Source organism: Leopardus geoffroyi, chromosome B2 (genome assembly GCF_018350155.1).
Source record: "Leopardus geoffroyi isolate Oge1 chromosome B2, O.geoffroyi_Oge1_pat1.0, whole genome shotgun sequence".
NCBI lineage: Eukaryota > Metazoa > Chordata > Mammalia > Carnivora > Felidae > Leopardus > Leopardus geoffroyi.
The window spans coordinates 79,181,335-79,206,589 of record NC_059332.1 but is presented as its reverse complement, the minus strand read 5'-3'; the positions used below and the strand labels follow the sequence as shown (position 1 = coordinate 79,206,589).

Below are 25,255 nucleotides of genomic sequence, written 5' to 3'. Positions count from 1 at the left end.
GCGTCCTCCTCGTGCGGGAAGGTGCGAGGAGCGGGGTCCCCAGGGGGCTGGGGAGGGGGCGCGCCGGGTGGGGATGCGGAGAGCCAGCCGCCTACGGAGCCCAACTGTTTGTAGCCGGGGCGTGCGGGTGGGGCGCGCCGGAGTGGTCCTCGCGGGGCGGGGGCGGCGGGGGCTGGACAAGGCGACTAGCGCGAAGCCAGCCGGTGCCCCGAGGGCGGAGGACAGGTGGCCGCGCAGCCGCCGCCAGGTAGCAAACTGCTCCGGGGCTGCGCGGCGCGGTCCCAAGGCTTCGTTCGCCCCCGGGCCTGGCTCTCAGTTGCCCGCCGCGGGGGCGACCTGGGGAAGGCGGAACGGGCGGGTGGCCGCACCCCCGGCCGGGCGCGCCTCGGCTTCTCCCCTCCTGCCCCCCTCTCCCTTCTGGCTCGGCCCGCTGCCCCAGACGTGACCCCCGAGCAAGGTGTTGGCGCTGCGCGCAATCGGGGCGCGCGTGATTAATGGCCCCGAGGTCGGGGGCGGCGCAGGCACGAGCCCCTTCTTGGCTCGGCCGGAGTGTGAGGGTATCTGGGAGGAGAGCCAGGTCCTGGCCGTGGGAGCCCCCGGGACCGCGGCGGCGGCGGCGGCGCAGGAGAAGGAGGAGGAGGAGAAGTAGGTGACGCGGGCTGGAGAGGCTTGTCCCCTCTGGCCCCGGGGCCGGCGCCACCGCAGGTCCCCCGCGCCAGGAAAGTTTGGAGCCACGGGCGCCGCGCTGCGCGGCGCGCGGGTCCCTCCCCGCGCAGTTCCCTCGGTGGGGTCTGTGCCGCCGCCGCTGCCAGGGCAGGACAAAGGCTCATTAACACGTGATGGGACCGCGCTTCATAAATGGGACTGGAGCGAGAGGGAGCCAGAGCCAGAGCGCCAGCGGAGGCAGAGGCAGGGACCGCACGAGTGTGGCGAGGCGACGGGCGCCCGGGCTGGCGGAGACCTGCGGCCCCACGCCGAGCCAGGCGGGGCGAGCGGGAGGACCCATTGAAGAGGCCGAGGAAGGGGCGAGGCTAGCGGGCGGCGGGAGCGGAGGGGTCGCCAGTCCCGGTCGTTGTCGCGGGCGGGCGCTGGAAGCAGGGGACGCCGGCGCGCGGGCAGTGTGGACCGACTGACTTACTGACCGACTGACGGAGGCACACCCCGCTCCACCCCACCCCACCCAGCCTCGCCCGCATCCCCGCGCCGGCGCCGCCTCCCTCGGCCACCCCTTCCTTCTGCACTTCTTTTCCGCCTCCGCCTCTTCTTGGCTCCCGCGGCGCCAGTGCCTTCCCCTGGCCCGGGCGGGGCGCCTCGGCTCCCGGCAGAGCTCCGTGGAGTCGGGCGGAACGTTCCGTTCTAGCAGAGAAGCAGCCCCAGCGCTGGGCGAGAGGTGCCGAGGGAGCTTCTCCCCGAGGACCGGGGGATGCGAAGGGTAAGACCTGGCAGGGTTGCGTTTGGAAATACTTTTTTCCGCCTCCCGCCCCTTCGGGTACTGACCGGTGTGGTTCCCAAGTGTCCTTCGTGGAGTTCTCATTCCGTGTGAGCGAATCGTGCGTCGATGTTTACTTAGCTGTGTAGCCCCAGCTTGCAAACTGTGGTCTGTGTTACTTCTGGAGGTTTCTTCCATTTACTAGTTATTGAATGTGTGTGCACTAACGTGTTTGTAGAAAACGTGTAATTGTGCATGTTTGAGAAATAGGCGCTTGAGTTGGTGCTGAATGTCTGTAAACCATACCAGCAACTAAGTCCTCCCAGAGAAATCCATCGGTCTCTGCACCAAACCTAGAAACTGTCTAAAATATTAAATGCCATATGAAGAAATGTATGTCAAATAATAAACTTTTGGTATGGAAAATATAGCTGCAGGAGCCACTCTGCTTTGAGGAAAACTAAATGTACATTTGATATCTAGATTTGAATGTTGATGGAACCATTTGACTCCAAACTAGCCATTAGATGAAAAAAGTTGCTGTGTTTTTTGAAGACATTTCTTGGTAAGGCTCACAGTCATAAACGGCTCACCTCTCCAATGCAAACGTTTGCAGTGATAAACACCAGAAGCCGTCATTTGGTCATTAGAAAGTTTGAAAGCAACATGCATGTTTCTAATTTTAGTTTTAAATTAAACAAATGAGAAAAAAATTAGTAATCTATTAATCATTTTGCCTCCCATCTTTTTTATTTCCCTTTAAATTAAATGTGATTCTTGTCTTTGTTGTTGCTTTCATGATATATTAAGCATCCTTGGACATTTAATAAGAGATTAGAACAGATTTACTGTTTTTAAAGGTGTTGAAAGATCTCTATGGGTCCCATAACTTCTCCTCATTTTTTATTACCAAGTTAATATCTTTTCAACAAAGGGGGAAATGCAATTTCTTAGCAGAAACTCAGTGGACATTGAGTATCAGTGGGGTGACCACTGCCATCAATCTATTTTGCAGAATATTGAGAAGCTCAGAGCAACTAACCTTTAAGGTTCCCATAGGACTTTATCTGATTTAAAGTGTTGCTTTTCTAATCCCACCCTACTGACAGTTTGCAAGGGAAGATACACTGATTGATTTTTCTCTGTCCCTTTTTTTCCCCTTGGTAGTCCTTCTAGCTTCCCCCATCTCTAACCCAGTTACAAGCAATTTTATCAAAATAAAAGGCCATGCGTAGTTTCTTAAGTGAGACCAATAATTTTCTGATTATATCCATACATGAACAGAATCCACGCACCTCCAGAATTTTAAATGTTGCCTGCTGCAAGCGGTTACTTATGGGCACAATAGCAGTGGCTGTAGTTGGGCAAGATGCAAGAGGATGGACATGGTTTTCAAAAAACTAATCCATATGAGGTTATCAAGAGAACTTACTGTAAACAGACTCTTTTTGTTCCAAAGATGTCTCCCACTCCAGGCAAGGAGCAATCCTGGCTGAGGTAAGTATCAAGTGTCTGATGGGGAGAGGTCTCATTGTGTTCCTAAGTCTCTGTGGGGGTAAAGTGATACCACAGGGCGGAAATGCTCAGCACTGACCTTTCTAAAATAAAATTACTATGCTTGCATACTCCTTGTCAGGAAGGCAGATTAGATATTCACGCCCCCCCCCCCCCAATTTAATAGGTAGCCTCCACATATATGCATACAAAAAGAATGTTGTGGCTAGTCCCTTCAATAAACCATAGGTGATATTATTTAATTTGGTGTGTAAAGTTTTACATTTTGGTGAAAATCCGATTTTACGTTGGAGTAGTGCTGGGCTTTGTTTGTTATCCACTGTTTTCTGTCTTTTTCTGTTACCCTTTTCCCAGTGGACTGTGTGCCTCCCTGTCGCCTGTGAGATCGTTCTTCTCTAATAAGCCTAGCTGCAGGATCAGTGTGTTCTTTTTGGCATTTCAAAATGTTAAAATAGTGAAATTGTTAAATGTTACCAAGATGAAACTGCTGGGAATGAAATTCTCTGGGAGAACCACTCTATCTGTGGCATATTATAGTCTATTCCAAAAGAAAACTCCTCGCATCGGTTTACCTATTTTTTCAAGAAAGAAGCAGCCCCATTGATTGTGTTGATAAGTGTTTAGTATGCAGTGTCAGCTTATTAATTACTAAGGCAAAGCCTGAAAAACTCTTTCAAAACATTCTTGTGACATTCTTCTTTGCTTTGACTGAGAATTAACATGAACCACCAGGAAATTTAGACAGGCTCCTGGGTTGCCTTGCATATTAGTGTTTGGAATTAGAATTGGAATACTTGGCTGTTTAAGACTAAAACTATTATGAAATGGAACTTATAATAGCAGTTTATAGTTCACCACGCTTACCAAATGTTTCTTCCCAGAAAACAGTTGGCCTAATAAGAAAAGGGATTATTTCCCATAATTAGCTCTCCAGGAATGCTGCAAAAAAAAAAAAAAAAAAAAAAAGAGAGAGAGAGTAATACATTGAATTTGGAGATACCTAACAACACATGATGAGTAAAATGAGATTTGGTTAGAGCATCTTGAATTTGGTTAGGAAGATGGAGCCTGTCCTTGAGGTAGCTGCCTGTTCTTCTTGGGGTAATTACGTTAGCTCAGTTGCCTAAAGGACACAGAGTAGAGCTTTCTTTCCTGCAAAGAAAGAAAGAAAGAAAAAAAGAAAGAAAGAAAGAAAGAGAAAGAAAAAGAAAGAAAAGGATGCCGTGTCTTCACCAGTGTGATCTGTCTCTTCTGTTTTTGTATTCATCATTTTCTAATTGAACTGACAAATTAGTTAGAGGGAATCCAGCCTTTGGGTTTAAATTATTTATAATTCTGCTTTTGCCTCTGAAAAGACCTGGCCCCAACATTGTTTGAAAAACTGCTGGGGCTGAGTTTATATATTGCACGTCTTTATTTTGAGGGACTGCAAGGTCTGCTCGTTTTTCTTTTCTTGACCGAAGAGTGATAGAGAAGTTAAAGAATAAGAGGAAATCAAAACCAATTGATGTACTTCATATTGGCAAAATTTTAACTTCATCCCCCTCCCCCAGCTTTGGCTCTTTCTCAATCCTGTCCTCATAACAATGTTAACTTTCTGTTACATCTGCATAAATGCTGTTTCTGAGGGGTTGGGGGATAGGACACTTTGCCACTGAATTGTTGTCTAGTGTTCTGATAATCATTTAATTCACTAATCTGTATCTTCTTAGATTACATTGGGTTAACTGTAGAACATAGATCAACTCCAATTTCTTCCAGATATTTTCTGGACTACGAGAAGCAACAAATGTCATCCAGAATATATATAACATGAAATTATATACTACATAATTAAAAATTTTTTTTAATGTTTATTTATTTTTGAGAGAGAGAGAGAGACAAAGTTTGAGTGGGGGAGGGGCAGAGAGAGAGAGGGAGACACAATCTGATGCAGGCTCCAGGCTCCGAGCTGTCAGCACAGAGCCTGACGCAGGGCTGGAACTCATGCACCCGGGAGATCATGACCTGAGCTGAAATCAGATGCTTAACTGACTGAGCCACCCAGGCACCCCTGTACTGCATAATTTTATATGATTGGGATGTATAATTAACTTGTATACATATATGTGAACAAACTTTTTCATAGATGTGTATCATGACCAACACAAAAGTTTAGACCCATTGCCTTTATATATTTGAATATATAATTCAGATTTTAAATAAATACCACCAATTTGGGTGAAATGTCCAAAATTAAGGCAGCTGTGCAGATGGACACAGAAGACTCAGGCAAAAGGCGTATCCACCTTGAATCCAAACAAGGAAGGCTGTTCTGATTTTCCAGGATAGTGGAAATCTGCTCCAATCTCACGTGATCTAAGAATCTTGTAAAAATGCCAGGATGGGCATAACTACCTTTGATTATGGTTGTCTCATCAACACTGACTGATGTGTTTAATACAGTTTTCACCAGTCTTGCTAGTTGTTTATTATTTTTAGAAAATGAAGTTGGGAGAAAAAGTACAAGGTTATTACTCGGTCACGAAATGCACATCAATATCGTTATATTTGTAACATACAGCACATTGTCGTGCTATCACAAAAACGTTAAAACTATAGGAAATATTAGAGGGGGCGGGGAAGGGAAGGTTGTTTTTTGTGGTTTTCCAGGGCCTCTCTTGGTCCTACTCAAAGAGTTTGATGTTAGAAGAACTTCTATCTTAAACAGGCCTGAATGGATAATAGGTATGTTTATGACCCATCAGTGATAATAGATCACAGCCATTACATAAAGTAATCAGTGCGATTACCTCTAGTTCTTAACAGAAAATATTGAGTAAAAGGTTTCCTGGGTCATATATCTTCACTGAACAGGGTGCCTCGTGGAAAATAAAGCACATTTCATTGTAATAGTTTTTCTAGTACACTTGCCATTGCAAATACATTCTTGAGCTAGTTTTCATTGATATTTTCCATATATTTGAGGCATTTTTCCATATGGCATACTGACGAATCACTTCAGCATATCCTTTAATTTAAAGTTTCATTTGGCCAGGTTAATGTCATAATTTAGTGAGCATGAGGTTCATAGTTGTGTTTGGATGGGTTTTCGAAGGAAGAATTGTTTACTAGCCAGACCTGAGCAAATGGGCCTGGCGGAGTCATAGCAGTCGTTCTGGAATACTACAAATTCTGTTTTAGCCCCCGCTGGAGAAATTTTCACACCTGCACTTGAGGAAAGCTTTCAAAGTTTTTCTTTGTTTGTTTGTCTTCTTTTCTTTTGTTTTTGAATATATGAGTTGAGACTGGTTAGTGGGAATCAGTGTCTCCTAGCCAACTCTTTTTTTAACCTATGGTGCTGTTGCATTATATCTTGTATTTTTGAATAAGCTCATTAAGGTAGATTTTGCATTTTTTTAATGCAACAAGGGATTTAAGTTCCCATTTCTCCTAACCTAGATGGCAAATACTTTTTCCCTACAAGCACAATATTTTATTATCTGACTCTTATCCTTCCACTGGAGTTTGGATTCTTAATTGCGTAGAGTTTGGATTCATTGAGTAGAAATTTGATATCTTTGGCTTGATTCTTTACCATCATTATCAACTCTGAAAAGCATTTAAAATTTGTTTTTGACTTCAGGAGATAAAGTGCGGTATAGTTTCCTAAATCTGACAATGTAATATCTATTTTTTTATTCCTACTAGCAAATTCCATGCTATTGCTTTTTAAGGAAAGGCAGAGGCATTTTTCAAAGATGTGCCAGGCAATCTGTTGTGGTAGTTGAATATACTGGCAAATGCTTTCACAAACTGTGTATGTCAGTAGTATATTTAAATATAATTAAAATAAAATATAATTAGGAAATAATGTTTTTCAAAGTTTATGTTTAAATGGGAGGGTTCCCTTCTTCCCTCATTATTTCTTCATCTGTTCTTTTAGACCATATATTCAGAGAAGAATGTTGGAATATGAGTTCTATAAATTGAGTTAAGTTACAAGGAGCTTTACATTTAAATTGGTGATAAATTCCAGTGTGCTTTTTAAAAAACAAATTTCTCCTTGCACATATGGACATTCATACTATAGGAAATTTTAGAGCACTGACTTCTGTTGGTCAAGAGGCTAAACAAGATGTTTGTAATATAGCAAGTAAACTGATATCATGTGTAGTGTGCCTTTGTCACTCATTTCCTTTTAACTCAGCTATATTTAAAAATCATCAACTTGATTTATCCTTTAGAAAAGAGACTTAATTTAATGCCACTATGATCTGTGTATGTTGGTTTATTCCAGTGTGGCTTGTTCCGTGGACCAGATTTTCAACTCATTTCGATGCACTGCTACCAGAATTTGTAAATGTTTTCTCTAGCATTTGTACAAGTTGTGGTGAGCAAGTGATATGCATGTGGAGAAGGAAAGCTGAAGAATTTAATACAGAACCAAAGTAAGCAAAAGATTGTCCCAAGAGTCCTGTGTCTTTGCATACATGGAGATTTGACTTCAGAAGATAGACAACTACTTTTGGAAATTATATCAAACTTCTTACAAACAACAGCCAGAAAAGGGAAAACCTTTGAATGATTTTAGTCCTCAGCTAAGGAAATGAAGGATGAGTAATCTATGATCCATTTTTATTGATGAAATAATTAAAGAGGAAACAGTCTGCCCAAAGTCAGATTTTAAGTACTTTGGGATACATTTCCATGTATTTATAGCTTTTAGGTATTTTTGCAAGATATATGCCAGCTATAAGCAGTATGAATTGCATAATCTAATTCTGTAAGTTAATTTGCAGCCGGTCTGCATTACTTAGACCTCCTGCAAGATTTCAATTTTAGTTTGTTGTTTTCTGGGTTCATCTCCTGCGATACATTATTTTACAGTTTGGGGAAGAGAAGAACAGAAACAAACATTTCCAGCTTAAAAAAAAATAAGCTGAAATGTTACCTACTTTTACTGGTTTCCCTTCTTTTATTCTCAGCCATCCTTCCCAGGGGTGTCGAAAGGAATGGCTACCAGTTCTAGAGAACTTTGCACACATAGACTTTGTAAATAGAATTAGGAGAAAATTGTGTGGAGTTCTTAATTTATGCCTCAGTGCTGGGTAAGTACATATTATATCTTGAAGCCACATTGCTTTGTTGGACAAAAATATAACAATAAGTTTGCTGAAGAAATGCAGAGAAGCCCAGAATTGTAGACTGAAAAACCTTGAGAGGTTCCCCACTCATTATGTTTATTTTCAGGCGAGACCACATTATTCTATTTCAGTCACATAGAAATATCTTGGTTTTAAACGTCTTTTAGAGACTACTTTGTCATGAGTGGGCTCCCTTAGCAATCCATTTCAATGATCTAAAAGCCTGTACTCCTACAATATTCCTTGTTCCTGTCTAACCTCAATTCTTCTTAAAGGTTAATTTTTATTTCTCCCCCTCATTTAGTGTTTCTCATGGGCCTCCGTAATCTTTAACAGTAGCTTTTAAGCTTTAGAGTGTGTTAGAATCTCCCAGAGGCCTTGTGCCCCAAATCCTAAGGTTTCTGACACGGTAGGTCTCAAGTGAACCTGAGAATTTGCAGTTTTTGTAAGTACGGCTGGTGGGGAGACTACCCCTTACGAACCTCCGACCTGTAAAAGAACTGTGTGCACTCACAGACCACTGTGTGACTTCTCACACTGTTCTTTGAGATGTGTCCTAGATGTCCAGCCCATTCTTACCTATCTTACTTCCTAATTCTTTACCTTCACGTCACTTTTTCTGAATACCTGCAGTTCCTCAGCTCTGTGCATAATCGCAAAATTGCATCACACAGATCTCAGGAAGAGTTTGACCTTGAATGAGTACAATAAAATTACCTTATGGTTTCAGTGACATCAAAATCCTATACTTGCATCCAATTTGCACACTTACTTCTTAATCAGAACTACATTTTCAAAGCATATTCTCCATCTTTACTGAAACCTAGTTCAGTTCTGTTTGCATACAATTATTTGCATCTTTTATTGTATCTTTTTCTTGAGAGACAGAGAGAAAGCACGCAGAGAAGGGGCAGAGAGAGAGAGAGAGAGAGAGAGAATCCCAAGCAGGCTCCCTGCTGTCAGCACAGAACCTAATGTAGGGCTCGAACTGACAAACTGTGAGATTGTGACCAGAGTCGGGCGCTTAGCTTACTGAGCCACCCAGGCACCCCTATAATTATTTGCATCTTGAAAACATATTTTTATGTTTGTATCTTGCATGTTAGTACACATTTAATTTTTTTTAACATTTCAGCTAAAGAAACTGGCACATAAGTACCTAGTTTATAAAATCATGGTTGAAGGGAACCCTGGCTTTATACAATAAGAACTTATTTAAAATTATTCCAGTGAAAAAATGATAGGAAGGAAACTGAACTATTTAGAAAGCTACCATATCTTGATTTGTATGAGTACTTGAACAAATATTCACTTACCTTGTGAAATATTCCATTTTAGCCCCTGTAATGATAAATAATTTTCTGTTCTTTTTCATCACATAATTATGGCCTGTGTTGGTGATTTTGTATATGCAAATTGGAGAGCCAAATGTTTTGTAAAATAGAAATGAGTTGGGTTTGTTATTAGAATTGATTTTGGGCTCCTGAGATATCCCCATCTTACATTTAGCATCTGTTGGCATAAACATATCATTTGTTTTTAGTAGAACTACTTTCCTTTTCTCATCTTTAATTACTTTCTTGAGGCAGAATTCCAAATATTCACAATTAATTTTTATCAATATATTAAATTTTCTCAATGCCCTTTTGCCCCAGAAAAGCAATTAAAAATTTAGTTTTTATATGGAGTAGTAATAACCCATTTTAATCCTCCATAACATATTTTCTTATTTATGTTTTAATTAATTCAGTTGTAAGATACATGAAATGTTGTAGCAGGAAGAGAAGTTGCTCAACCAAAGCAAGAACTATGTCCACTGAATAGAATAACAAATTGATTCCTGAGGGTTTATAAAAGCCACTCCATCTAGTGGTTGAATTTTCACATAAACTTCTCTTGACAAGTTGTTTTCAAAACATACTTGCACATGGGGAAACCTATTTGGGAAAGATTAATGCATAATAACATGTATTTGAGATAGGGAAAAAGTTCATTATCATCATCATTTCATACATTGTCTTTAAAGGTCTATCAACAGCATGTAAGTAGGATTCATTCAAGGTTGTGCACATCACAGAAATCTCTCTGTATATCATGGCTGTGTGCCTCAACATTGAGGTTCATGACACACACCGGGGTAACCAAGGATAAGAATAAAAGGTAGATACCTGTTCTTTTGCCTCTAGCTTCCACTTGCCATCAACATAACTTCTGTTTAATAGTGGGATAAAAGATCCTGGGGTAAATAATTGTTGATGCCTTTTATATAACCTTTACATTTGGGGAGTTGTTTTTTTTTTTCCAGGTAACTCTTTCGTGTATTAGACCAAAACTCAGTTTTAATTCCCTAACATAACCAGCTGACTTTATGCCAAGGAAAACTATCCACAGTTAAACACCATTCTGCTAAGATAGATCTGCCATGCTGCTGATGAGCACCAGTAAGCATTTGGGTATTGAGTACCTGCCCTGTGCCAGGCAGAGGGCATGCGAGGCATATAAGACAGGTCCCTATTCTCAAGGTGTTCATGATTTGAAGGGTTCAGCAGTGCCCAGCCTCTCTCCTGGGAGAAAACCTCAAAGCAAATATAGGAAGGGGATTACACAACCCAATTATTGAGATGCACAACCCAATATCGTTTGATGATGAAATATCATATGCCTATTACATGTTTTCATATCCTACTGTATTCTGTCCTCTGTGGGAGGAGAAGGACAGATGGGTGGCTTTTATGTGATGGAGTGGAGTGGGGTGGAAAATCATTCCTCTTGCTTCCTTGACCCGTATCTATTACACGGGTGTAATTCATGGATATGTATTTAATGTCTACATTGCTAGGCACAGAGTATGTGCCCAATAAAAATGTGTTACGTGAAGCATGCGAGGGCCTGTAACTTTGTATCCATCAGCCACATTGCTGTAGTAACACCGCTTTATGATCTTTGGGCACCAGAGATCTGTCACAAGCACTCCCTTGTTGGAGCCTAAGGTTTACAAAATTTCTTTTTCCTTGATTCCAGCCACCATCCTAGGAACAGGCCACAGAGAGTCACCTGTCTGAGCCGACCAAAACTATTCTGCTCATGGTGGGAAGTTGAGTGATTTCAGGGAGTTTGAATTTCTCCATATGGGAATGAATATTTCAAACTTTTGTGCACTAACAACCATCATGTCAGACCTAGAGAAATTGTCCTCTCTCTTCCTCGCTGGTATTGTGGAAACTGTCATTATTGTCCACATTCCTTACAATTAATTGAAGGGGAAAAAAATCTGTCTAATTTTTTAAAAATAGTGAAAAGACAAGTTACATTTTATTTATTATTTGCCAACAGTCACTGAAAATAAGGTGCTAATCCAGGGTTAGGATTTATTGCTTATAGTTAATTATCATACTTGTCCCTGGAGACCACAGGGCAAGAATGATTTGCAAGTGCTGTGGGCAATCTTTTGTTGTCAACAGATCTTCCTTGAGATTTTAGTTGTTTATTGTGTAAAGTGATCACATACTGTCTAGTACCTCCTTTTCCCAAAATCAATTCTTCCCCCTTCCATAGAAACAAAGAAAAGTGTCTTATTAAATGGTCCCTGGACTTCAAAGTTAAGCGCAGGGACTTGAAGTTACACAGACTTGGGTTGAGTTTAGCTCTGCCCTCTAGGTAGAGACCTTGGGCAAAGCATTTTACCACTCTAAGCCTCAGGTTTTTCATATGTAGAATGGGGATTATAATAGCACCTAATTCATGTAAATATATATATATATATATATATATATATATATAGCACACAAATATTCTAATTTTTCTTACTAAAACATTTGGGAATTGGAATTTTCTCTATTGTGCATTTAATCACCCAGATCACCCAATCACTCTGAGATCTGAACCTGGAGAAACAGGACTTGATTTTTCATTGGACTTAATTTGTATGCTCATGGATTCAAAGAGAATGTATTCTTTTGTTGAAAGATGAGGGAAGAAGCTGAAAGGTATGCTGCACCATTGGACAAAAAGTAGCATGCTTTAAACTACTTCTGTCTTTGGTAATGAACTGTCAGATAATCTATCTGCTGGGTTCTACATATTTTATGGGCTGGAATAATACATCACTTTTGACTTTTAATGGCCAAACTTCACATGCAAGATAAAGACAGTCTTAAGGAGTATTTGTATATGGACCATGGCTTCAATTGAATTGAAAATTTTGCATGTTCTCTTTTAAGGGAAAGCTGCATCAATTATGCTTGATCACTTCCTTTACAGATATGTAGAAAAAGTAGCTCTCTCTAAAAAAAGATATAGGCACTTAGAGGAAACATCAAAACAGCAGAACAGGGGTGCCTGGGTGGCTCAGTTGGTTAAGCAACCAACTCTTGATTTTGGCTCAGGTCATCATCTCATGGCTCTTGCGATCAAGAACCCATGTTTGGCTCTGTGCTGATAGCAGGAAGCCTACTTGGGATTCTCCTTCTCCCTCTCTCTCTCTGCCCCTCCCCCACTCATACTCGCTCTCTCTCTCTCTCTCTCTCTCTCTGTCTCAAAATAAATAAACTAAAATAGATAAATAAACTAACTTTAAAAATAGTAGAACAAAATTAAATGGCAAATGGATAAATAGAATTGGCTGTAAAGCCAACAAATCATTTCATTTATATCATTAATTTGCTTTTGTGATAGGCTTTTCTTATGGAATCATCACCTCATAGTGAATGTTTAATCTGATGTAGTTTTAAAGGTATTAATTCTTAAGCCCTAAAATTATTTAAATTTTAATAAACCTTAAATGTTAAATAATAAACCTTTAAATGTTAAATAATTTATAGCCTTATAAATGCCTTAATGTCTATTTAGTTCATATTAATTGATGTATTTTTATGAAATATATTTTTTTACTAACAAAGACCAGAGAAAATGGTGCATTTAATAACTTCTATTCCACATTAGAAAATATATGAAAAGCTAAAGCTTTGAGAACCAACCAAGCATTACCTACATAATGGAATTTTCTTTTATATATGCGAAAAGGAGCTGACATTAATACAAAGAAGAAGGATTATGTATTTTTGCCTGAATTATCAGGATAATTAAGTCAATCCTTTATTTCTCTTTGCTAGAAGATAATGCAAAAAGTGACCAAACTACTTGAATAATTCCCAAACTCTGGTGGTTATGTAAGAGTTAGAAAAGACTCAGTTGCCCATTCAACCATAGCAGAAGCATCATTCATAGAGTGACAACGTTGGCCCATGAGATTTGCCATGTATATTGAGGACATGTCTTAGACATAATGCAATTATAAGGGTCAACTAAAATTTTCCTACCAACTTTAGAGAAATATATTATCAAGTAATTTTTTCTTAATCAAATTAGTAGAAACCAGACTTGTTCCTAGAAATGAATGGAGAATAATAAATACATCCACTGGCACCTTCATTCTCTTGAACCTTCACAAGGCTCTTTTACAGGGCTAGCTGAGCAGAACACAAAGCCAACAAAGAAATCAGGGAGAACGATAGGGTTAAGCAAGGGCCTGGGACTCATGCATTTGACATTTTGGACTCTTAGCAGCCTAGAAACTATGAGATTGGCATTGTCTCCTTAAAGCATTTATAAACGTAGGATATTAGAGAAGGAGCCTGGGGGGGGGGTGGGAAGGGTTGCTGATACAGTCTATATCAGGAGCACTGGTCCTTCTGATGTGTCTGGAGGGTTTTCTGCCCAACTAGACGTGACATCCTGCAGGGAGCAAATGTTGCCTCCTGCCTGTTTCCTCAGAGATGCCGCATAGGCCAGAACTGCAAAGATTTGGACTCCAGATAGAACAGCAATAAATATCTAAATTATTAAAATGTCTCTTTAAAATAAAGAAAGTCTTCAGCAGGGCAATGAAGACTAAAATAGCCTGCTATTAATTATATTGATATAGAAAAGACTCTATTTGAAGTCTTGTTTTGTTATTCAGTGCTCACCTTAATGAGGACACGGATATTTTATACCCTTAAGGGTTATAGAAACAAAGATGTGACTCTAGGTAGACTTTAGAAAACTTTATGCTGCCGGTGTACCCAGAAAATTTCTTTGATGATACCACAGCCTGCCAATTAATGCAGAAGTTTGGGGGTGGTAGATGGGAAACAAGTGTGCGTGTAGTGAGATGGACAAACACAACAGGTGATGTCATTCTAAAAACTTGAATTGTTTCTTTTTTTAAATAATAGATTCAACACAGGGAAATATTTTTCATTTTTATAAAGGCATAATTTATAGCTTAAATTACTAGAACAAGTTGATTATATTTTTAAAAACAGAATCCTAGGAAAATCCCCTTAAATGTCATTCAATCATTGTTTTACTATAACAGTAATAAAAACCAACTGCTTCTTTAATAGGTGCATCTACGCACCTTGCTAGAAATTTCCAATTATGATTTTCCCAGTCGCACACAAAAACACAATTAATGGCAGCTGCATCCCCCAAAGCCTAAACTATATTACTAGTGAACTCTCAAAGAAAATTCTCAATGCGAAAGATAATCAGGTGAAAATTACTGTAATAATCCAAATGTAGAAATAAAGGGAAGAATTACTGAAATGCAGAGGACCACTTTCCCATCATGATCCCATTAACTGTTAAAATAGCCTGTGCACAGTGGTACTTTGACATTACTAAGATCCTTGAACTGCAGAAAATCCATGTATACTGTAGAACTGTATTCCTTAATTAAGGTTGCCTGATACTGGACAGAAATTACTCTATATTTCATAACCATGCCATGCTCTGGCTCAAATGTAACAAGTTAGTTTGTTTTAATGAAAGTCCTTGGTTGCATTAACGTGGAAAATGTGAGCACATATGTGGTGATCTTAATACAGAGTAAGTCACAGGCACACATGTTCTGCATTGCTGAAGAAAGATCTGTGATCTTTTGTCATCACTGAAGAAGGTTTATAGCTCTTCCAGATACTAAAATTTTAATCCTTGAGGTCATGCCAGTAGGCAGATTTACCTAGATGGGCTGGCATAGGAAATAATGATTTAGTAGGAGGTAGTCTTAATTACTATTGACAAAATGCCTTAATTTGAGTTTGTAAGAAGCTTGAATATAATACAGAAAGCAAAATGGCTTTATTCTGGTTACTGTTAGTGCTTAAAACAGTGCATAAAGTCCAAAAGCAAAAATTCTGGGGTCTGAGAGACACGGGTTCCACTACAAACTCTTCGTCTTCCGGACAATTTGCTTAACATTAACAACTAATGATTTCCATTCCTTTATGTGAAATGGTGACTATAAATAAGCACCTGATAGACTTGTCATGACAATTTAATGGTAGAATATGCATAAAGTCTCTGGAATACCTGGGGTATAATAGAGTTCCAAATAAAGTTTCCTCCTCCCTCACCCCTGTGTGCATCTGCTATTTCCTTCATGCTTTAAGTGCTGAGACAAAAATGAAAACTGAGTAAGCAGCCTGTGATCTAACAAAGCAATGTGTTATCTTGAGATAATAATTTATGGTAAGAGTCATAGTACTAAGTAATGATAATAATTAATATTTATTGAAGATTTACGTTTTGTGCCAGGCACTATGTTAAGTGCTTTACCTGCCTTTTTAAAATTTAATTTCTATGGGGCGCCTGGGTGGCTCAGTCGGTTAAGCGTCCGACTTCAGCTCAGGTCACGATCTCGCGGTCTGTGAGTTCGAGCCCTGCGTCGGGCTTTTGGCTGATGGCCCGGAGCCTGGAGCCTGCTTCCAATTCTGTGTCTCCCTCTCTCTCTGCCCCTCCCCCATTCATGCTCTGTCTCAAAAATAAATAAACGTTAAAAAAAATTAAAAATAAAACAAAATAAAATTTAATTTCTAGGACAATTCTGTGATTTAGGCAATATCATCATCAAGCTCATCCCCATTTTGCAGATGAAATGCTGAGGCTTAGAGAGATTAACTACTTGCCCAAGTACAAGTCTCACAGTAATCTTGGTCTTCTAACTCCTAATTCAATGTTTTCTTCATTACTAGTGTTTTGACTGGTTGGAATTAGTGGGGAAAAGAAGGGAGATAGTAGTAACCCTGGCTTCGGTTAAAGGGTTGATGGTTCATCAAGGCTAAAAGCAGCTCTAGACATACTGTCTAATATGGTAACCACTAGCCACATGTGGCTATTAAGAACTTCAAACATGGCTGGTACCACATGTTGAAGTGATAATATTTTGGATACACTGGGTTAAATAAGATATTAAAATTAATTTCACCTTTTACCATTTCCTTTTTTACCTAGATAGTGGAAACTTTGATATTGTATATGTGGCTCACATTGCATGTTTATTAGACAGCACTGTTCTAGAACCAGAACATCTGGGTTCATTCTGGCTCTACCACCTACTGGCTGTGTGAATGGCAAGTTACTTACCCTCTCTGTGCCTTTCATCTGTGAAATGGGGATAATAACGGCACCCACCTCATAGGGTCATTGTGAATGGTAACCAGTTTGAATACTTACCTGGCAGGGGAGATATCCTGATCACGATAAGCAAGTTGATACACATAAGAAGGTCAGGATGCCACCTACCCATAAGCTCTCCAGAAGTGCTTAAAAAGGGAAAATCAGCAAGATTTAGTAGTCTTCTTATTATAAAGGCCAAGAAAGAAGAGGAGTCCGCGGTAAGTTCAAGGTATGAGCTTGGACAACTTAATACAGTTATTCATAATTCCATAAGAAATGTGAAAAGAGACATGACTGGAGGCCATTTGCTGCAGCAGTATCTGTAACAACAAGAAGTGATAACCTAAACCTTCATCAGAAGGAGGCTGGTCATGTTCATTTAGTGGATACGTGAGGCACCTGCTAAATGGAGGGAGGGTTCGTGGACCAATGTGCAACTGTCTTCACGTATACTTGTAAATGGAAAAGCAAGCAGCAGAACAGTATGTATAGCATCTTAGTATCTGTTAAAAATAAAGCAAAGAGGAAATGAATTTATATATCTGCTTGAATATGCATGCACAGTATCTTTGGAAAGAGTAACAAAGACCTTCTTGCCACTGAGGAGGAAAACTGGGTGGCTGGGACATGGGGACGAGAGAGCCTGGCTTTGCTGTATATCCTTCTGTGCCTTTTGAATTTGGAATCGTATGAATGTAATATATACATATAAATGGTCAAAATTTCAAATAAATTAGTTTTTAATTGGGCAGCGTGAAGGACGAGTAGTTACTTGACATAGGAGGACTTAGGGGTTGGAGTTCCTGGACTGGCTCCCAGGAGGAGATGTTGGGCTCAAGTTTTGATTTTCAGGCCAAATATCCATTGAATTCATTACCTTTCTCTCCTCTAATTTTAAGAAAAGACAAAGAAGTAGTATTAAATCACTGCTTTAATGCACCCGTTAATAAAATTCAACTGCCACTGTTAGGTTCACGTGAACATTTCTAAGGGAGACCGGCCCTCTCTTTCTCATCTGCTATTGTGCATCAGGCTGGTGAAACACATAAGAAAAAAAGACACCACTCCTGTGCTTGGAAGCCATTTTCTAGTTATGGAAATAAATATGTAAGCTCATGATGAAGTGATATGGCGGGGCCTGTAATAGAGGGAAAGCCTGGGGGAACTAGTTCTGCCTGGTGGGGAGGGCTAGCCAAAGAGATGTCAGAAATGGAGGTAACTTAATGTAACGGAGAGCTTGGAAATGGGTATTTCGGACAGAGGGAGGCTAAGAGGAAAGAAGGAAGGTGTGCAGGTGTGATCCAAAGAGCAGCATGCCTTCCAGGGCCAGAAAGCGCTGTGTTTTAGTACGGGTGGGAGTTGAGAGGCAAAAGTCAGATTTGAGGATATGCCAGGACCATTCACAGCTCTCTCACAAATCATGGCCATTTTCTGAATCCCTCAGATTGCGGGTGAAAATTTTCATTTGTAAATGGAGTTGTTTAGCAAAGGGAGGTTTGCAAAGAGCAGAGTTGATTCAGGAGACAGCCTGGACTCAGGTGTGGCAGAATGTGGGGAGGTGGGCCACATTTAGCCACTGTCCCTGGTTCAAATTACTGTATAAACGGAACAAACCCCCCCCCCCTACATCGTGATACTGGAGGTATTCATTTAAATTTTATTTTCTTTGCCTCCATATTCTGTTTCCACTCACACTAATCCTACATACTCTTGGCATAAGCATCCTTTCCTTGGGGAAGCCTCCTTCAACTCCCTAGACTGGCTGCTCCCACAGCATCTTGCATATCACCAGTCACAGCTGCCACCACACTTCATCATAATTACGGGGTCAGCTGTCTGTCCTCTGCCACACGGTATACTTCATGTGACAGGGACTCTTTCTCGATACTCTTAGCCCCTATGCCTACCTACCACAGTGCCTGGCACATAGTGGGTGCTCCATAATTTGTCAAAGGGGTGAATAAATGAATCATTAATTCAGATAGGTAGGATCTCTGTGTTTTAGCGGGAGGACTCAGATCATTTAAATTTGTTCCAAGGTAGTAACTATCTCCCTCTCCAATACAGTGTGATATGTTTTTAAAAAAGAAAAATACAATTAGGAAGTAAAATGCTGGTTTTTATGATTACTTTAAAATTATTATAGGTATCACTCAGCCCTTCTGATATCTTTATAAGCAAAAGAGCCTAATAGCCACGTTTTAAATAAACATTTATAAATAGTGAAATCAATTCTCTGGATGTTTATTTTGAAACAAAACCAAATTGCTTAGCTTACAATTGAAGAACCCTTAAAATCTGGCCTCCTTTTCTCAGTCGTCCTCATTTCTGGTGCCATCTACCTGGAAAGACTGGGACTCCATAAAGGCCTGTTTCCTGTCTCCCAGCATGCTTGTGTCACTGCACCACTCATGGGGGACACTGTCAGGAAGCACTCTCCCATCATCACTGCTTTCCAGGGTTAAAGATCTTGGTCTTCCCATGAGCCTCAGTGCAAGTTTGCCCTTCATGACATTTGTCTCGGTTGGTGTGGACATTTTTGAAATTCACCGCAGCCATAGCTTGGTCCAAATGTCTCCTCTGGGAGAGGAAACTTGCCTAACGGAGACAGGCCAGAGTCCAGATCTTTTCCCACGGAAGGATCCTTTGGTTCTAAGCCTCTCTTCCTCCTCCTTCGCACTCAGCACACAGGCCGTACAACACAGTTCCTGATTCCACACCATCTTGCTTTGGGGTTGTGCTGTATGTTCGGTCTTACCTGTACGACAAGATGGTAGAGTCTTCAAGAGCAGACGTTGTGTGACACGTCGCTCTCCCCCATCCCCACCGGCATTAGGACACTGTGTGTATGTGACAGTAGAAGCCCGATGGTAAACACTTCCTAATGCGACCATGAGGTGCATGCCATGCCCAAGGCACATTTCCTTTAGCTTGACTATCAGGAAGTGTGTACAGGATCACACAGTGACTTAAATCCAGGCAGCTTAAATAATGAAAGAGATATTTTTTGGTGGGTGCCACCAACATCACCAACTTCGGGTGGCTTTTCTCTGACTGACTGACTCATTTTGTTGATTAAATCTGACAAGAATTTCATTTAGGCTCAGAGACAGGAATGAAATAATGTGATGGTACACATTTGGGATATTTACAGTAGGTTTTAAAAAAATTATTGTTATTCTCCCAGTCTTCTCACCATTCAGCTTATTTGTTTTCCCTCCTGTTAGGATTCCCTGCTGCGGGTCTCCTCCTCAGTCATTTTGAGTTTGGCCTAATCCAAGACGGAGGTTATGAAGTCTATCCTAGATGGCCTTGCCGATACCACCTTCCGCACCATCACAACAGACCTCCTCTACGTGGGCTCCAATGACATTCAGTACGAAGATATCAAAGGTGACATGGCATCCAAATTAGGGTACTTCCCACAGAAATTTCCTTTAACTTCCTTTAGGGGAAGTCCCTTCCAAGAAAAGATGACTGCAGGAGACAACTCCCAGTTAGTCCCGGCAGACCAGGTGAACATCACCGAATTTTACAACAAGTCCCTTTCATCCTACAAGGAGAACGAGGAGAACATCCAGTGTGGGGAGAACTTCATGGACATGGAGTGCTTCATGATTCTGAACCCCAGCCAGCAGCTGGCCATCGCCGTCTTGTCCCTCACACTGGGCACCTTTACGGTTCTGGAGAACCTGCTGGTGCTGTGTGTCATCCTTCACTCCCGCAGCCTTCGCTGCCGGCCCTCTTACCACTTCATCGGCAGCCTGGCAGTGGCCGACCTCCTGGGCAGTGTCATTTTTGTCTACAGCTTTGTTGACTTCCACGTGTTCCACCGCAAAGATAGCCCCAATGTGTTTCTTTTCAAACTCGGTGGGGTCACCGCCTCCTTCACGGCCTCAGTAGGCAGCCTGTTCCTCACGGCCATTGACAGGTACATATCTATTCACAGGCCCCTGGCTTATAAGAGGATTGTCACCAGGCCCAAGGCCGTGGTGGCATTTTGCCTGATGTGGACCATAGCAATTGTGATTGCTGTGCTGCCTCTCCTGGGCTGGAACTGCAAGAAGCTGCAGTCTGTTTGCTCAGACATTTTCCCGCTCATTGATGAAACCTACCTGATGTTCTGGATCGGGGTCACCAGTGTGCTGCTGCTGTTTATCGTGTACGCATACATGTATATTCTCTGGAAGGCTCACAGCCACGCGGTCCGCATGATTCAGCGTGGCACCCAGAAGAGCATCATCATCCACACGTCAGAGGACGGCAAGGTGCAGGTGACACGGCCCGACCAAGCCCGCATGGACATCAGGCTGGCCAAGACCCTGGTTCTGATCCTTGTGGTTTTAATCATCTGCTGGGGCCCTCTGCTTGCGATTATGGTGTATGATGTCTTTGGGAAGATGAACAAGCTCATTAAGACGGTGTTTGCCTTCTGCAGTATGCTGTGCCTGTTGAATTCCACCGTGAACCCCATCATCTACGCTCTGAGGAGCAAGGACCTGAGACATGCTTTCCGGAGTATGTTCCCCTCGTGTGAAGGCACCGCACAGCCTCTTGATAACAGCATGGGGGACTCGGACTGCCTGCACAAGCACGCCAACAACACAGCCAGTGTTCACAGGGCCGCGGAGAGCTGCATCAAGAGCACGGTCAAGATTGCCAAGGTGACCATGTCTGTGTCCACAGACACGTCTGCCGAGGCTCTGTGAGCCTGACGCCTTCCTGGCAGCCCAGGAAAAGAAGTTCATTTTTTTTTTAAAGCTTAAAATCTAGAAAAGTCTGTCGTCTCATCGGTTATATTTTTTTAAGTTTACCATGCTCAGTGAAAGGTGATTGTCACCAGGATCAGTTATCACTTCTCTAGCATTTCAATAGCATAGGTACTGAAACTCAGTTCTTCAGGAGTTTACAGTGAAGAAAGCCTGCTGCTTATGTGACTGAAGCTTCTTCAGAGTCTCAGTGAAACGGGAGAGAAACCTGTGGCTACACAGTTTGAAGTCTAAGTAACCACAGGGAAACACCATCAAATGAGTAATGCCTTTGTAACCACAACTTTCATTATAATGTGAAATGTATTTGTCCATAAGTATCAGAGATGTCCATTTTTACAAGTTACAGAGTACTAAAGTAGAGCTATTTTGTAAAAATGTGTTGTGTCATGTGAGATGTGTATCCGTGTTTACTGTGTGTTATTTATATTTGTCTAGTTCAGCAAAACTGAAAGGTAGACTTTCATGAGAACAGTGGAACACAAGCAGCAGATACGTGCCAGTGAGATCACTTTTTAAAAAATTATTGCCCGTGACTTTTAGAAACCTTAACATTTTTTTCCAATCTATTCAAATTTGACATTGAAATAACCATAAAGGTTTATTTTTTGTTAATGCAACGGGAAGAATTTGAAGACTATCCAGAATATTGAGCAGAATTCATTGACACTTAAAAATTTGTTAGCCCTGCATTTTCATACGTGGACATTTATTATCTTCTGGACTATAGCTGTTCTGTTGGGTGATGGATTACAATCAGAATGGAAGAGAGAAGGCATATTGACTTTTCTGGCTGACATCTCTGACTTTCTTTAGTCTTTAGCTATTACTAGACCTCTTAAGACAGCATGTGTCAATCTTAATGTATATTGTTATCACTGTGCAATTGCTGTTTACTTGAAGGGTACTGCATTCTTATATTCCAGGTTTAAGTAGATTTCATGCCTGGGTGGCCAAATGAGTCTTCATTTTTTCTTAATTGAAAAGAAGTATTGTCTGGATCAGCAAAATTATACCGTGTGTGAGTGTGAATATAAATGTGTGTGTGTGTGTGTATCTATCCCGTAACTGTTACAGTAATGTCGTAAAGTGAGAAAACTGTGACCAAGTGTAAACCGTATCACTCGCTGCATTCTTGCACATGAAGTCAGTTTCTAAAATTGAGTTCTTCCAGAAACCTTGTTGATAAAAATACTCACCATAAACGTTCAGGAAATTCTCCTCCCTTCCCCCCACCTTGAGAGATTGGGTCAAGTGCTACTAAATTGACCTTTAGATATTTCAAAAGACCAGTGTCTGGCAAGGAATCATCAATGACAGATGCAAGTGAAGGTCTGTATTTACCATGTCAGTGTTGGGAAATGAGTATCTTGGTTTCTGAGCACCTAATGTCGACCAAGTCCACGGATCATCAGAAGGGAAGTGGTTCTAAATAAAGCCCCCGTGGTAACATTTTTCCGTTGAGTGTGTAGTGATATGACCCTGTTTAACTAGCACTGTACCCCTCTTGCTGAAGTAGGACACCAGGTCTGGTCCATGTGGCGAAGGAGACCAGTCAGACAGTGGGCAAGACAGAGAAAGACAGTGAGGAGCCGACACGCTTGTGACTGAGGCTTGGATGACATGTGACTCTTTCTATGCTTCATCCAGATGCCCTTGGTGACAACCCCGGACCCAGCTTTGACTGGGTAGGTTTGGGCTAAGGAATAGACCTCTCCCCTGCTCCTCGTTAGCAAGATCTGCTGGAGTATAAAGATGAGCATGGCTTGCTATCTTTTTATTCTTTCATGGTGCCATGGGTGCTCAGAATTAGGCCCTTCCCCAGTTAGCATTAATATTGCTTCAGAGGCCACTTGACCCTGACAAATTACTTATAAGCAGTCTCCTCCTTAAACAGATAAAGCGTGGCTCCTTGCAGGACCCAGAGGCCTGGGTAGCATGGATTGAAGTGGAGAGGTAGCATTCATCGGGTGATTTCTAGCTCTCTAGATAGATGAGCAGCCTACTGGGGCAATCTTTTGTGCAGCGTATGGCCTACAGCTGAATGTGGGCTGTGGGCCAAGCTGGGATGCATTAACCATCTGTCTGTACGGCTCAAATGTGCCTGTTGGTTGCTTCACTTTACCTCTCTGTGATATGCGGAGGAGGGCTCAGGGTGCTGGAGGATGAATAAGGTCTCTTTAGAAGAAAGAGAAAAGATTATTTACAAACACTCACCAGGGTCTGGTTCCACTGAAGAATCGCTACTCGTTTGTCCGCATTATCCTTAATACTAATCCATGTGTCTCAGAGCTCACCAGGCAGGACCAACTTTCCTCTCACAGCTACAAAGACCTGGTGAAGATGAAATTCTTGTTACTTGTGAAAAATTCCAGGATTCATTTTCGAAACTGTATTTGTGTATACGCGATGTAGATTTTATAGTGTGCTGTGCTTTCAAGATATAAATCATATATAATAAATTAAGGGACAATGGGGCTGACGGCACTAAACTTGGTGCTTATTGATATTCTAAGAAATATCTGTGAAATATCATCACATACGTGTTACAATACCTTCATTTTAAAACATTTCAGTTACTTTGAGTCACTTTGACACTTTTAATATCATTTCCTAACCCAAGAGACTCCAATGTCCTCCCTAATGAATATACTCATTACAATTACCATTCATTAGTATCCCTTAATTAGGCCCATTAACTTAAATATAATTTAAATTTCAATAAGTTTTATAAGGTCCAACCTCAGACTTACCTACATTCCTCTGAGGATAACATACTTGTCCTGACCATGCATTTCACGGTCACATATGTCTTAAAAAGGGCCAAATTCCCAACCTGTTCAATTTCTTCAGAGTAATGATGGATCTTTCAGCCCTAGACCAATAGTTTCATTTAGATAAGGAGGGCTGTTTCCAAGAACGTCTAATTTTCCATTACCTATGAAATTTATATAAAAGAAACGTGGATCTGGGAGAAGCTGCAGACATATGCCTACGCTTGAGATGATTCCCACACCTTCCCGTCATGTTGAGTCAGGTCTAACTGGCATTAAGTGTCAAGGAATTTGGGCTGCCTGAACCCCCACTGCAGGGAATAGGTCCAACCAGCAGATGAGAATTAGGCCCTGGATGAGTAGCACTCTAATTACTGTCCTGTTGATTCATTTTTGCCATTCCACATCTGTAAAAGAGACCACCAATATCATGCACAGAATTAGATTTCTCACAATCTAACTGTATATTTGTATGATATTTTAAAATCTCCTAAATGCTGGGCAATGGCTATTAACAATTGTCTTGCATTGGCCTTCTGACGAAATGTTAACAATGCCTATTGTAATATAGACAAAACATTTTATCTACTGATTTGGGCTGAATGTATGTAAATAGGTTTTAAAAAAAGTCAGATGTTTAAGCAGTGGCCTACAAATCAGTAATTTTCAGATAGAAGAGTTTCTTTACATTGCTGTGGCATCCTAAAACCTATCTTCACGTAAACTTAGTGTACTAGCTTGCTGGGGATCAGAGTCCCCAAGAAAGGAAACTTTTTCTTGTGATAGTATGAACCAAGATACCAGGCTATCTGGATTCTTATTTCCAATGTTTCAACTGGGAAACATAACTCTTTATTGTCTGTAAATCTAACATTATTACTTTTCCTCTTAGAAGAATATCGTATCGTTAGATGTTTGTTGAGCTGGTAACACCCTTGCAACTGCGGCAATATCTTCGTTAGTAATCTGTATAATACTTTGTACACAAGTACTAGTAAGATTGTTATTCAATGTAGCTTCAGTCATTAAATTATTATAGCAAAGTAGTACTTTCGTAATATTTACAGTGTATTAAGCCCACACTATATTTTATTTCAGTGATATAATTAAATTGTTATTTATTCGAAGAGAAAACATCCCATCATGTCTGTTGTCCAAAGTTACTTGGAATCAAATAAAAATTCTAGATTATCATGAAGAACA

The 25,255-nt window shown here is 41.0% G+C and overlaps 1 protein-coding gene across 2 annotated transcripts; it reads left to right on the top strand.

The window, feature by feature from the left end:
• Window positions 1-25,255, top strand: CNR1 (cannabinoid receptor 1). Of its 2 annotated transcripts, none has more exons than XM_045499001.1 (2): window positions 1-21; window positions 19,737-25,255. In XM_045499001.1, the coding sequence occupies exon 2, from the start codon at window positions 19,800-19,802 to the stop codon at window positions 21,216-21,218; it is 1,419 nt and encodes a 472-aa protein (XP_045354957.1). In that variant the 5' UTR covers window positions 1-21; window positions 19,737-19,799; the 3' UTR covers window positions 21,219-25,255. The 2 variants fall into 2 exon arrangements, with proteins under 2 accessions (XP_045354957.1, XP_045354956.1); XM_045499000.1 differs by lacking the exon at window positions 1-21 and adding an exon at window positions 1,320-1,432.